This window comes from Macrosteles quadrilineatus, unplaced genomic scaffold (genome assembly GCF_028750875.1).
Source record: "Macrosteles quadrilineatus isolate MER2022 unplaced genomic scaffold, UCM_ALF_1.0 Scaffold_1__1_contigs__length_201487025, whole genome shotgun sequence".
Classification (NCBI taxonomy): Eukaryota; Metazoa; Arthropoda; class Insecta; order Hemiptera; family Cicadellidae; genus Macrosteles; species Macrosteles quadrilineatus.
The window spans coordinates 50,372,240-50,386,239 of NW_026542594.1; the positions used below are offsets into that span (position 1 = coordinate 50,372,240).

The following is a 14,000-nucleotide window of genomic DNA, read 5'->3' on the forward strand; positions in this document are numbered from 1 at the left end:
AATCAATTCAGACAAATGGAAATTCGCTTTGTTGGCAGGTTTGCTGCGGCGGGGGTTTTTATGTATTTACTAAATCCTAGAGAGACACATCAACAATTATACACTGTAAATAAGAAAGATAGGTGATGGAAGTTCCGTGTGGTAATTCTTTACTTAGAAAACCGCAAAATCACAATGGTAACACTGGTAAGGTTTTAAAACATTAGAGGACTCAACCAGGAGACTTCACGTTCAAATGGCTGAAAAGTTAAAATCATAAAATAATATAATCCTGGGATCAATTGGCTGATTAACAGGGATTGGTTGAGACTAATCCCGAAATCCCGGGATTGGATTGAAGGCCTGGGATTGAGACCCCTAGTTAAAATACGTACCTAGGTGGTGTCCCCATCTCATAAACATAATGATAATGGCCTAAAATTAATTTAGAATCTATTTAAATTCTTCAACTCAATTGGTAATATAATATAGTCTTATGCAAATCTTTTAAAAATAGGTAAGGGGATTAGAAACTTGGAAGTAGTTGTATGGTTTTAAGTATTTATTATTGTACTAAACATCACTTCAGATGATTAAATTTCTTCTGGAATATTCAATGATTTTTTTTTTTAAGAATTGTAAGAGCTGTTTACTTTTTTATATACTGGTGAAACTTAAATTTCAACAACTTTACATCTTATTAATAACTTTTTTAGTCCCAATATGGTAAACTGAGCATTGTTCTCTTCAAATCTTACCAAATTAAAGACATCTCTGTGTTATTTTAGAGTAGTGATATGTCAAAACCGAATCTCAAATCTCAAAACCATCAAAACATTGGAAAAGTTTCGGTTTCGAGATTCGATAGGCGAGTTTCGAGATTCAAAACACAGTAGGCAGATATATATCCGCCAATTATTACGACAGTTTTTGTTATAGTTGATTGTCTATAACATCATTAATCTTTGTAAAAACTTTTATTCAATTATATCTCACCGATGTATTAGGAATGTTTTTCTAAAAGAATAAGAAATTTAATAAAATAGTAAAATAAATAAACAAAAAAGTCAGAATAAACATTATAAAAAGTAAGATTTTTTTATCTTTTATTTAAATAAAATAATTTTTCTGGCTGTGTGCATACTATTGCTCGTCTGGGAATGGTTAATGTTTTACATATCTTATACATTTGATTTGTTTTATTGTAAATAAAATTATTTCTCTAGTCTCCCTTAATTTTCTGAAGTACAACACAACTAACTAGAAATAGTCTGAAGAATTATATTTTCTCACATTTAACATTTTTATGAAATTTAAATTAGGCTATAAAACTTTGCATAAGTTTTAGTGAACCAATAATGGTATCATCCGAGTGTCTGTTGTATTAATACTGATAAATAACAGGATGTTCCACTGAAACGAGAACCAGTGTGGTGTGATGTGGGAATCATCAAAGGTACTTCATTTTTGGTGAAGAGCTTCTACGACCCCTCGACATTCGAGGATCCAGATCATCCTGACATTACTGTAGACAATCTGCCAGACTACACAGGAGCTCTCAAACTGGACCTGGAGCCTGGGACAGCTTACAAGTTCAGGGCAGCCGCCATCAACACCTGTGGCAGAGGCCCTTGGAGTGAGGTAGACTCCACATACAGCACTAGATGTATACTATATGCAAAAAACTAAATATTTTGTTTTAGGTTTGTTAAAACATACTAAGGTGTCCCAAAGACCTACACCTTAATTAGTATTAAGTGGGCTGTGCAGGGTATCCACATAACCATGAAACCATAAGAGCCTTGAATTTGGTCAACCGTGATAAATCTGGATTGAGTTGTGATTTTTCAGTTAAACTTTAAAATAGTTAAGGATTCTTATTCTTGAATCGTCAAAACTTTAAAAAGTCCTGATTTCAAGGAATCATGTTCTATGCTTTGGATTTGATAAACATTTTGGATTCATTTGGGACCACCGTGACATCCTGAATTGTAAGTTAATTGCATATAAACTCTTCAGTGATGGCGTTACCGATAATACTGCAAGTTTTTTAACCCAAAAATATTCCATTGTTATTAAAATCATGCGAGAAAAGCTAGAATGAAAATTGTATGGAATTTCCAAGAGAATTTTCCACTGCTAATGTCTTTCCTGAATACCCTATTTAAACCTCGACTTGACCCTTTTCATTATCAAAAACAATTTTGCAAATATGACAGTGAATTTAATTTTGAAGTTTGGTTGAATACCTGTTGTACTAACTATGTAGTTTAACTTGTTCACTTGTTTTTGCACTACTCGCACTCGCATGTTAAGTTATGTATTTGTTGATAGGTATCTGCATTCAAGACCTGTCTGCCTGGGTTCCCAGGAGCCCCATCTGCCATCAAGATATCCAAGTCTGCTGAAGGAGCTCACTTGTCTTGGGAACCACCTTCCTCCTCTTCTGGCAAGATTATTGAATACTCTGTCTGTCTGGCTGTGAGACAAGCCACCACCAACCAACAGGTACTATACTGTGTGAAATAAATAACAAGAAGAGGAATTTTTCTAAAAGGAATAGAGTTCAGCTAGCTAATCGGTACCTGAAAAAATGTGAGCTTACGAGTCCACAATAAAAGAATACAAAACACAACACTGATATTTTGTTCTGATTTAGGACTTCTTCAGATAGTAGGTCAGGACGAAATATCAGTGTTTTATTTTGTATTACCGTATTTTACTGTGTATCTATTAACTTCTGGACTCAATTTTCTCAGGCAAGCTAAATGAGCAGACCTTATAAAATAAATAAAAAAACTAAATGAAATGAGTACTAATTGTTAAATAATGTTTTCAACCATATTTCCATATATGGGTGAATTTCAAATTGAGAGAGAAAATAAAAACAGAAAAAATAAAAAATATTATTTGGTTAAAATACATACTTTTATTTATTTATTAATAATAAACTAAGTGTTACATTATACATTGCTAACCATAGCAGAGCTTCATTGCAAGTTTTTCTATTTTTTATGAATATTTGTCTTATCAACTACAAAGACAACATCAGGTCGCTAACGTTTTTAAAAGTCTGAAAAAAATAGTAAATTACATTGAAAATTTAAAACAATGTTTATAAACATCTGACTTGTTTCCTAAATAATGCAATCAATCATATAATTAAAACTAGTGTACATGTTGCTCGAAATCGAGCAATTGCAAAGAAGTACAGGAGTTATTTATAAACAAATAACTTGTTTAAAAACTAATAACAGTCATAATTTCCGATGGTTTTAAAAGAGTCAACTAAAAGATTATTAACTAATGGAAATACTCACAAATCTTCCTGTTAAATTTCATACATCTGTTGCAACAATTGGTTATCACTGGTTTCTTGATGTCACTCACTTTTCACTGTTACTTATGATTGGTTGGTATTATATCGAGTATTTTAATTATATTTTTAAAAGTGAAAGAGAAGAATAATTTTATAAAATAATTCAAACTGTATAAATAACTTCCAGTGATTACAAATTTCAGCTTATTAAATAATAAAAGATGGTGTTTGATGAGAATGTGAAATATGGAAATTTACAACAGGTGAAACCTTTTGCCCTTTTACTGTATGTAAACATGTGATAATTTAGAGGTATTAATTTAGCTAATAGTAGGCCTAGGTGTTTGGATACATAACACATGGTTTATAAACAACTTATATACAAATTCAAAAGTAAACAATGAGGATAATTTTGAAACATCTCAGTATAGATGTACAGTAGACTCTTGATAATTCAAAATTGGTGGACCAAGCATATAAATTTGAATTATCAAGAGTTCGATTTATCGGTAGAAAAATAAACCATTCGAATTACAGAGAGTTCATTTTTTTAATACATACAAAGGTACAGCACGTTACAATAAAACATCATACCGTATTTTAGTAGGTACACTTTTAAACAATCAACGGCTTATTTTTCAGTTACTGTAGTTGCAAAGAAATCTGTTATTTAGCGCTATATATTTCGCCAATAGCTGAACAACAACTAGCTGTTGACAACTACGTTTGTGCTCAAGGAGATGTCGCGCAATCTAGAGATTGGATTGCCAACTTAGAAAAACAAGTCAGCGAACTAACTCAGACTACTGCTCTAACTAAACAAACATCAAAACGTCCAACACTAGCCTACCATGGGAACAGGATGTACTGTACTGTATAGTTTCCTGTTATAACAGGAAGAGATCACTTCGAACTATAGAGTGTTTTGCCGACTAAACTTCGAATTACTGCGTGACTTTGATTTATAGAGTGTTTTTTTCGACAAAACTTCGAATTACAGCATGACTTCGAATTATAGAGTGTTAACCGACGAAACTTCGAATTACTGAGTTACTTCGAATTATAGAGTGTTTTTCCGACGAAACTTAGAATTACTGCGTGTTACAAATTGACCTGCCCTCTATTTGGACTTTGAAATACAGAGTGTATCAAAATGCATGGTAAAAATTTGAAATATTGAGAGATTCTCTAGGGACTGAGCCTTCATTTTGAATTATTGAAAGTTTTGAATTATCAAGTGTTTGAATTACCAAAAGTGGACTGTAATTGTAAAACACTTAATAGGGCTTAATAAAGACACAAAACAATGTATGTACAGCATAAAAGTTTATTTATTTTTATTTTTTAAATTCCATAAACTGCTTTAAGTTCCTCTATGACGTCTTGGGGACAGTTAGCGACCTGACAAAAACGGCTTTCAAATATTGTTTTAAATATTAATATATGATAAATCCTTTCATAAATTGTATTAAAGACACCGAAAGTAAAAGTTTGTCAAGAGACAACTTTAGTAAATTTAAATTTACCTTACTAAAGTTAAAAAGTGTAGTTTTATGACTATTTCACAGATAAATAGTTACTTAAAGGTAATGAGGTTATATTAAAGAAAAACATTTTTATCAAATGAAATGATTAACAGGGTGACACTAAAACAGTAAACAGTACACCAACACAGCTTGCATTTGTGCGAGTGTACTGTGGGGCACAGAACCAGGCTGTGGTACAGAACACGTCTCTAGCTGCTGCTCACATTGACATGACTACCAAACCCGCTATCATCTTCAGGATTGCAGCCAAGAATGAGAAGGGTTATGGACCTGCCACTCAAGTCAGATGGCTCCAAGGTAAATCATACACTTCCATTTCAGATTAACCTCTGTGTTTTATCTTTTGTAACATTATTCAAGTGTATTAAATGATTGGATTTTATTTGAATAATTTTTGCATAAAATATGATAGGTGTTTCTTTGTTTTTTTTTTCTCTTTAAAAAAAATAAAAATAAATCAGATCAGGCCTGTTTTTGAACCTGTCTGCGCCCAGGCAAAACCATTAGTAGCGCCCCATTGCAATATTTATCTATGTATTAATAGGCAAGCATGTTTCTTTAAAACCTTTTTTCTTAGCTTATGTACATCGCAGGGAAAATCTACGCATATTGTTAGAAAGATATTTTCCAGATGTGCAGAATCCCTTTATAAATTAAAATAGGCTCAAAAATAAGCATGAAACATAAATTTAAAATTAAAAAAAAAATTCACATGGACCTTATGGGTTGGTAAGCTGGTGACAAAATAACAATCATAACAAATATTTTAACTTATAAAATAAGATTGTAATTTCATGATGGATAGCCTCTGGATCATTAAAATTAGCTGAATATGGTTTATGTTACCTTGCCTAAAATGATCCTGTATAGTTGTCAAACACGACAGCTGTTTCGTGCTACAATGAGCACATCTTCAAAGTGAAGAAACACAAAATAAACTCATTTAGCCCGCGGTTGAGCACATCAAAAAACACATAAAGTACATGAAGTTCACACAAAAACACATATTACAAACACTTGGCCAAGTACCGCAAACACACGACGCGGCGCCGGTAATGTGTAGGTCATGACTGGCGCGTTGTTACGGTGGTATCGGAGACATTCACTTCCCTCCCCATCACCTGTTGTTTATCAGGACCCTTACGCTGATTGGTCGAGTTCATGATGCGGATAGCGGTGTTATAAATAATATTTGATTTGAATGACAGCTGCTCATTCAAGATATGGTCAGGATGTTCTCTAGCTGCTCTATAGATTTCAAATTCTTCTATGGTATCCAAGCGCCTCTTGTTGTTGCAAAAATGCATGACTTCCAAATTTGTTTCTATGTCAGTGTAGTTATGGTTGTGGTTAATGAGATGGTCGGCAAAAGCGGATTTGTTGTTTCTTTTTGGTAAATGTTCTTTAAATCTGGTTTTGAATGAACGAGCAGTTTGCCCGATATAAAAACGTGGGCAGTTGTCACATTTGTTTTTATAAATTCCCGTACCATTTACTTTACTACGGGGATTGTTCTTGGTCTGTTGTAGGATGTTGGAAAGTTTATTAGAACTTTGTAGGCTATCGTAATATTATTTCGGGCCATCTGTTTAGTTAGGGTATTATTTAGGACTGTGCCAAATTCAGCGCTGACATATTGTTTGTTATCTGTTGCGTTGCTTTGTCTGGTTTTGTTGTTGTGCTTCCTTATCAATTTGTCAATTAACGAGCTGTAGTAACCATTGGCTACTGCTATGTGTTTTAAGGTGTCGACTTCATTTCTATAGTTTTCATTACTCAACGGTATGGATAATAGTCTGTGAACATAACTGTTGAAAGCTGCTGTGTTTTGTGGTTATGAGGGTGGTGTGAGGATGAATGGATTGTCTGATCCGTCGTTGTTGGCGTCCTGTAAATATTAAAATCAATTCCTTTATCTGTTCTGGTTATTGATACATCTAAGAAATTTATGGATTTATTGTTCTCAGTTTCTAGTGTGAAGGTTATGTTACGGTGGACGGTGTTCAAATAGTTGGCTAGTAAGTTGATCTGCCTCTGGTTTCCATTGAACAAAACTAATGTATCGTCAACATAACGGCTGTAGTGTATGATTTTTCCTCTATGTCGGTTCAAATCTGACCATAAATATTCATTCTCTATGTGGTTCATAAACAATTCTGATAAAATACTTGACAGAGGGCAGCCCATGGTTAGTCCTTCGTTCTGTTTGTAAAATTGAATGTGAAGTAATTTTGATTTAAGATGCATTCTGTTAATTTGATTAGTTCTCTTTTAGCAACTGTCGACAAAGAAGAATTTTTATGTAAGTTAGTTTCTAGGATGTGGATTGTTTCTCTAACAGGCACGTTGGTGTATAAATTAACGACATCGAAGGATGCGAGCATGTATGATCCTTTTAATTCAATGTTTGTTAATTTGTTAACTAAGTCTACAGTGTTTTTACGCTATAATCATTTTCAAGAACTATTTCTCTCCTGATTATATTATCTAGTTTTTGCGAGATCTTGTATGCAGGGGATGTCCTAAAATTGACAAGGGGCCTAATTGGTACATTAGGTTTATGAATCTTTGGTAATCCTCTTAAGACGGGAGCCTGAGGGTTTGTAACCTTAACATGTTTTATTTCATCTGATGATAAAAGATTGGTACTGGAGGAGATCAATTTATTTATGTCTTTGGAGAATGAGGTCGTCGGGTCCTGAGTGAGAATGTCAATATTATTGTTTTCAAGGAAGTCGTGTACCTTGTTCACGTAATCCTGTTGACTGAGGATGACGTGTCACAATTGTGTGAACAACAACAATTGTCTGAATTGCTGGAGTGTTTACGAATCGATTCGCGAAGGAACGAAAACAAAATTAACGAATTGAATTATCAAATTTCAGTGTGACCGTCCGGCATTGCACGAGAAACGTTTTGTCAAAATTGACCGTTTCGCGAAGTCTTACCCCAAATGTAGTAATAGTAAAAATATGTTTTAGTCCCGTCTGTTTGTCTTCTATGTATGTAAGTAAATGTACTGTGTAATTTATGTTATGTGTATTTATAGTTGAACCAATCTGTCCAAATTGAATATCTAATAATGTTTTTCCACAGCAATCATGTTTTAGTATGTTAGCCTACTGTCAGGGAAAAAAGTTTAGACACTCGAGTTTGGAGCTCTACAGAAAGTAACCATACTAGCTTAGAAAAACACGTTGTATGTATAAATTTTTGTTGTTTTATTCTACGTATGTATTCCTGTGAAGACAAGTAATTTTTAGCTCGTTTAGGAAATATTTTATGACAGTCGGAAGGTAAAAACTCCCTGTTTTTAGAGTATCAAAAACCATCTTATGACTTTGAAAATTCGCACAATGTAAACTAAACGTCAGAACTTTATCAAACTTTAATACAATCTAGACACATATACAGGGGTTATAAAAAAGTGTGGAGACCCCCTGTTAATTTTTTAATGGCCCATACTAGAAAAACTAAACTCGGCACACCATTATGGCATGTTATGAAGTACTTTTTGGGCATAACCACCACTTGGTGTTCATCCCCAAAACGGGGGGATTTGGGGGAAACTAAAAAATTTCAAATACAAAGACCCATCGATTGACCCCTTATTTTGAAGGTCCTAGTAAAAGAAAACCAATAACGCAAATGAGAGGTCTCCATCTCAGTTCAGTACAAAATGGCAGTTAATTGAAATTCTCATAAGTTCCCAAACCCAAAATGGGGGATGTTGGGGGAAACTCAAAAACTTTAAATGATAAGCCCCATCGAGTGACCCCTCATTTTGAAGGTCATAATAAAATAAAACGAACAATGCAAACTATAGGTCTCTATCTTAACACAGTAAAATATGGCAATTAAATATAAAATTGCAAGTTATTTCCGATTTCTAAAGACTTCAATCAGCTTCCATTTTTTTACTGGATTGAGACAGAAACCTCTAGTTTACATTGTTAGTTTTCTTTTACCAGGACCTTCAAAATGAGGGGTCACTCGATGGGGCTTATTATTTAAAACTTTTGAGTTTCCCCCAAAATCCCCCATTTTGGGTTTGGTAAGTAAGTGGCTATTAGGCTTAAAAAGTACTTCATAACATGCCAAAAAGGTGTGTAGAGTTTAGTTATCCTAGTGTGAGCCGCTACAAAATTTACAGCGGGTCTCCAGACTTGGAAAGCTGTAAGTTAAATTTAACTTCAGAGAATTTCAATTGGCTTCCATTTTTTATTGGATTGGGATAAAGACCTCTAGTTTGCGTTGTTGATTTTCTTTTGCCAGGACCTTCAAAATGAGGGGTCACTCGATGGGTCTTTGTATTTGAAATTTTTGAGTTTCCCCCAAAATCCCCCATTTTGGGGATGTACACCAAGTGACGGTTATGCCCAAAAAGTACTTCATAACATGTCAAAAAGGTGTGCCAAGTTTAGTTTTTCTAGTATGGGCCGTTAAAAAAATAACAGGGGGTCTCCACACTTTTTACTAACCTATAATGAATAAATTTGTGTGTTTCAGAATTTTTACTCTACCCAAAAAGTTTTTGTTGTAACTTTTGTAAATTAACTTTTTCTCAAAAACGGCAAACACTAGGAAAAAATTGAAAAGCTTGTTATGAAGGTGATTGGTTTAGTATTTGAAATATTGATACTGCTCAACCAAATTGTGAAGCATGTTATTTATATAAATTAACAAAAAACTGGATGATCTCGCGCCTGCAAGGGGTGCAGACGCCATCGCCCGCTCAGGAATCCAGTGCAGTGTTGCCACGATGGACTTTGACCGAGCGTAAGGTGATTCACACAGTGTGTGTCACTGACGACTGACTCACAGGAAATATCATGTTTTGCATTCTTCGATTCTTCCAAAGGGCCCAAAGTATTACCACCCCAAATATGTCATCAGTAATCCACCTCAGTCTGTCTTCAATTTTAGCTAGTGTCACATCGCTAAAAATGGGTGCTAAATCTAAATTGTCAGATTCGGAATATGAAATGATTGTCAGTGTTATGTTTTTTTTTTAGTGAGGGAGTGCCGTTGGAGGTCCAAAGCCCTCTGTAGAAAAGATGATGGGAAATGGTTAACTAGGTGTGCAATGCAGTTGTATGCTTGCAATATTGAGCGGAGCAAGTATATTAATCATTTTTTTTAAGTCAATGCTACGTCTGTTATATGTAAATGGAATGTCTACTTGCAGTATCCAAAGTCAATGCTAAATCTAGTTCACGTAATTGAGACATCTCCTGGTCGAATCCTCTTATTCAATGGTACGTTTGGTTCACATAAACAATGGAATGTCTACTTGCAGAACCCAAAGGTAATGCTACATTTGTTATACGTAAATGGGAAGTATACTTACAGTATCCAAAGTCAATGGTGCATTTATATAACGTAAACGGGATGTCTAGTCTGTTTGCAGTATCCAAACCAATGGTACAATTGGTTCAGGTTAATGAGATGTCTACTTGCAGTATCTAAATCCAATTGTCTTTCTGTTTTTATAAATTAAATATCTACTGATGTATCCAATGCAAATGGCACATTTGGTTCAAGTAAATGGGATGTCTACTTGCAGTAATAAATAAATAAATAAATAAATAAAAAGGCCTTTATTTACAAGCGAGTTTCATATACATGATTTTCAAACTTACTCAAGTCAAACTAAAACTAAACTAACCTAATATATACAGAAATTTAATATACAAAAAACTACAAAAAAAAACATTTACAATTTACATTTGTTTTTATGCATTGCGGCCCTGAATGAGCCATACGATTTGGAGCTCTTTATGTCCTGAGGGAGGCCATTATACAACTGCGGGCCAAAATAAGAAAATGACTTTCTTCCAACCTCAAGCCTCACTTTAGGAAAGTGAAGCCTGCGGTCGGAACGAGTACCACGCAGGCAGATCTCCCCCCTGTACTTAAGCCTCTCGCTGAGGTACTGAGGCTCTCCCAGCGTGAGCACTTTGTGGACCAGGCAGCAGGTCAGCCTCCTGCATATTTCATCCATTGGGATGAGCTTTGCAGCATCTCGGAAGGAGGACACGTGGTCAAAGCGGTTAAGGCCAAAAATGAACCTTACTGCAGAATTTTGAATTCTTTGAACTCTTGCCATATCCTCCTTAGAGATGCTGTTTCCATATGCAGGAAAGCAATATGTAAAGGCTGGGAGGACCAAGGACCGCATGAGTTGCATTTTGGCATATTCTGGCAGTAGAGTTTTAAATCTGCTAAGACCTCTCAGTCTACCCACTGCACGTTGAACTGCAGATGTGACATGGTCAGAAAAAGAGAGGTCTTTGTCAAGTACAACACCAAGTGTGTTGACAGTGTCGCAAACAGACAATCTCATGCCATCAAGGGTGATTTCTATAGCAGATTTACTCAATTCCTGCATCATAATGTTTGGTCCAGTATGCATGACTACACACTTGTCAACATTCAATCCAAGGCCATTCATGACAGACCATTGAAAAATGCTGTGCAAATCAGCATTGATGAGCCGGATTGCTTCTGATGTCTTGTCTGGCTTGTATGACAAGTGTAGTTGGCAGTCATCAGCATACAAGTGTGCCGTACAATATTCTACACTTCTGGACAAGTCAGACGTGTACAAATTGAACAGCACAGGTCCTAAACAACTACCTTGAGGAACACCACGCAATTTGCAAAGCGGATCTGATGTCTCACTCCCAATTTTGGTAACCTGCAGTCGGGACTCCAAATAGGACCGAAACCAACAAACAACTTTTTCACTACAGCCATAGCACTTCATTTTGGCCAATAACAATTCATGATCAATAGAGTCAAATGCTTGGGAATAATCTAGAATAGCTAATGTGCTGTATAGGCCTTTATCTTTGGCATCGAATAGATCCGCAAACATATTAGTCAGTGCAGTACAAGTACTGTGGTTTTTTCTAAACCCTGACTGTAGCTTAGGCAATATATCAAAGTCATCTAGAAATGAAGCAATTTGTTTAGTTACTATCTTTTCCATTATTTTTGACATTGCAGGTAACACGGAGATAGGTCTTAAATGCTGGACGGTTTTTGGCGCAGCAACCTTAGGCAATGGTTTCACATGGGCAATCTTCCAACTTGTAGGGAAAACACCTGAGGCCAGACTCATGTTTATCAAATGTGTTATTGCTCCAATTGCATATGGGCTAACAGATCTTATCATTTGTATCGATATACTATCAACACCTACAGCTTTTGATTTTATTGAGTTCATTGCCTCTTTAACATCATTTTCTGTAATCATTTTAAATTCAAACTTATCGTTATCTCCATGTTTTTTATATTGTTGAAGTTTTTTTAGCAATTCAATGTCTATATCATTACAAGATCCCATATTGACAAAATATTCATTTATCATATTAATGTCTAAATCTGGGGGGAGCCTACTATTTCTCTTACTACTTACAATCTCACAATTTTTTAAACAATTCCAGAACTCTGCAGGGTTTTCACATGAGGCAAGCTTGTTAGAAAAGAATATTTTCTTAGCCTCTTGGATCATGAAATTCAAACTATTTCTTATGGTTTTATACTCATACCAGTCTGAAGAATCTCTGGTCCTCCAATATTTGTTACGGTGTTTATTTTTAACAATTGACAATTCTATAATGGTTTCATTTATCCAGGGAGCTTTTTTCCGTGTTACCTTCTTACAAACAATAGGAGCAACCTCATCAAACACTTTCTTAATATGATCAGTAATAAATTGCTCTATCTCATCAGGAGACTCTAGCTTGTACACACAATTCCAGTTAGTATCAGCAATTATGTTTAGTGCAGTATCTGCATTAAATTTAGAAAAATCTCTAAATGTGATTAGCTTCGACCCCCTTTTGTCTTTCTTACAAGATATACAACAATATATTAGTTTATGATCAGTCATCCTCATTCCTCTGTGGTCAACTATGCTGGGGGTGTCTATGACTCCAACTCTTTCAATCTCGGCTGATTTGTCTACTATGATGTGATCAATAAATTTTGCCGAGGTTTCTGTCACCCTTGTAGGCTCGCTGACAATTTGTATAGTGTTAGATTCTTTCATCAGCCTACGCAAGTAATTTGTTTCGCAGGTTTGTGACAGCATATCAATATTAGTATCCCCCAAATAAATGACTGATTTAACTTCAACCGCAAGGTCAATAAAAAGGGAGCGAAACAGATCCGAAAGGCGAGTGTACCCAATGTAGGAAGGACGATAAACCACACATATACCAAACTTACTCCCTTTGAAACTCACCACCACACAGAGATGCTCAATACCAGGATCGATGAAATCAGGTAAGTGGTACAGCTGAAAGTCGATGCCGTCTTTCACATACAATGCTACACCACCTCCTGGGTAACCATTTTTTGCAATTCGATCACAACGAAGCATTGAATATCCTGGTATAGCATAACTGTCTGTGGGTGTGTTTGGGTGGAGCCAGGTCTCAGTAACCCCTAATATGTCAAAACTAAAGTCATCAACAATTGAGCACAGCTCATTGAAGGCTGTGTTTAGAGACCTTATATTGACATGGGCCACTTTGAGATTCCCTTTACCCCCCCTCACTGTCAGTTTTCCGGAACATGAGAGGCTTCCGACGCATCTCCAATATTATTGGAGAAGCAACCCACACTCTCAGTCCCGGGAACAAGACAAGGAGTAGGGGCAGCTCCACGGGAGAGAGCACTCACACGATCCAAAGCTGCAGAAATGTGGTCCACAATCCAAATCCAAATCAGTATCCAAAGTCAATGGTACATTTGTTTCACGTAATGAGATGTCTCCTCAACGAATCCTAATTCAATGGTACGTATGATTCACATAAATAATGGAATGTCTACTTGCAGAACCCAAATGTGTTATATGTAAAGGGGATGTCTTCTTACAGTATCCGAAGTCGATGGTCCATCCGGTTCTAATAAATTAAATGTCTACTTGAAGTATCTAATGTCAATGGCACATTTGGTTCACGTAAATGAATTGTCTACTTGCAGTATCTAAAGTCAATGGCACGTCTGGTTCAAGTTAATGGAATGTCTACTTGCAGTACCTATCCAAAGTTAATGATACATTTGGTTCACGTAAATTGGATGTCTACTTGCAGTATCAAAGTCAATGTCTCTGTTTATTGTAAATGGGATATCTATACTTC

The 14,000-nt window shown here is 35.4% G+C and overlaps 1 protein-coding gene across 1 annotated transcript in view; it reads left to right on the forward strand.

Annotated features, from left to right (window-relative positions):
• LOC128983003 (host cell factor 1-like) overlaps positions 1-14,000 on the forward strand; it is a 112,585-nt gene that overhangs the window by 71,405 nt on the left and 27,180 nt on the right. Inside the window, exons 8-10 of the mRNA XM_054402121.1 lie at positions 1,384-1,620; positions 2,314-2,487; positions 4,938-5,142. Of these exons, the coding sequence (XP_054258096.1) occupies positions 1,384-1,620; positions 2,314-2,487; positions 4,938-5,142 (616 nt within the window). The remainder of the gene's footprint in view (positions 1-1,383; positions 1,621-2,313; positions 2,488-4,937; positions 5,143-14,000) is intronic.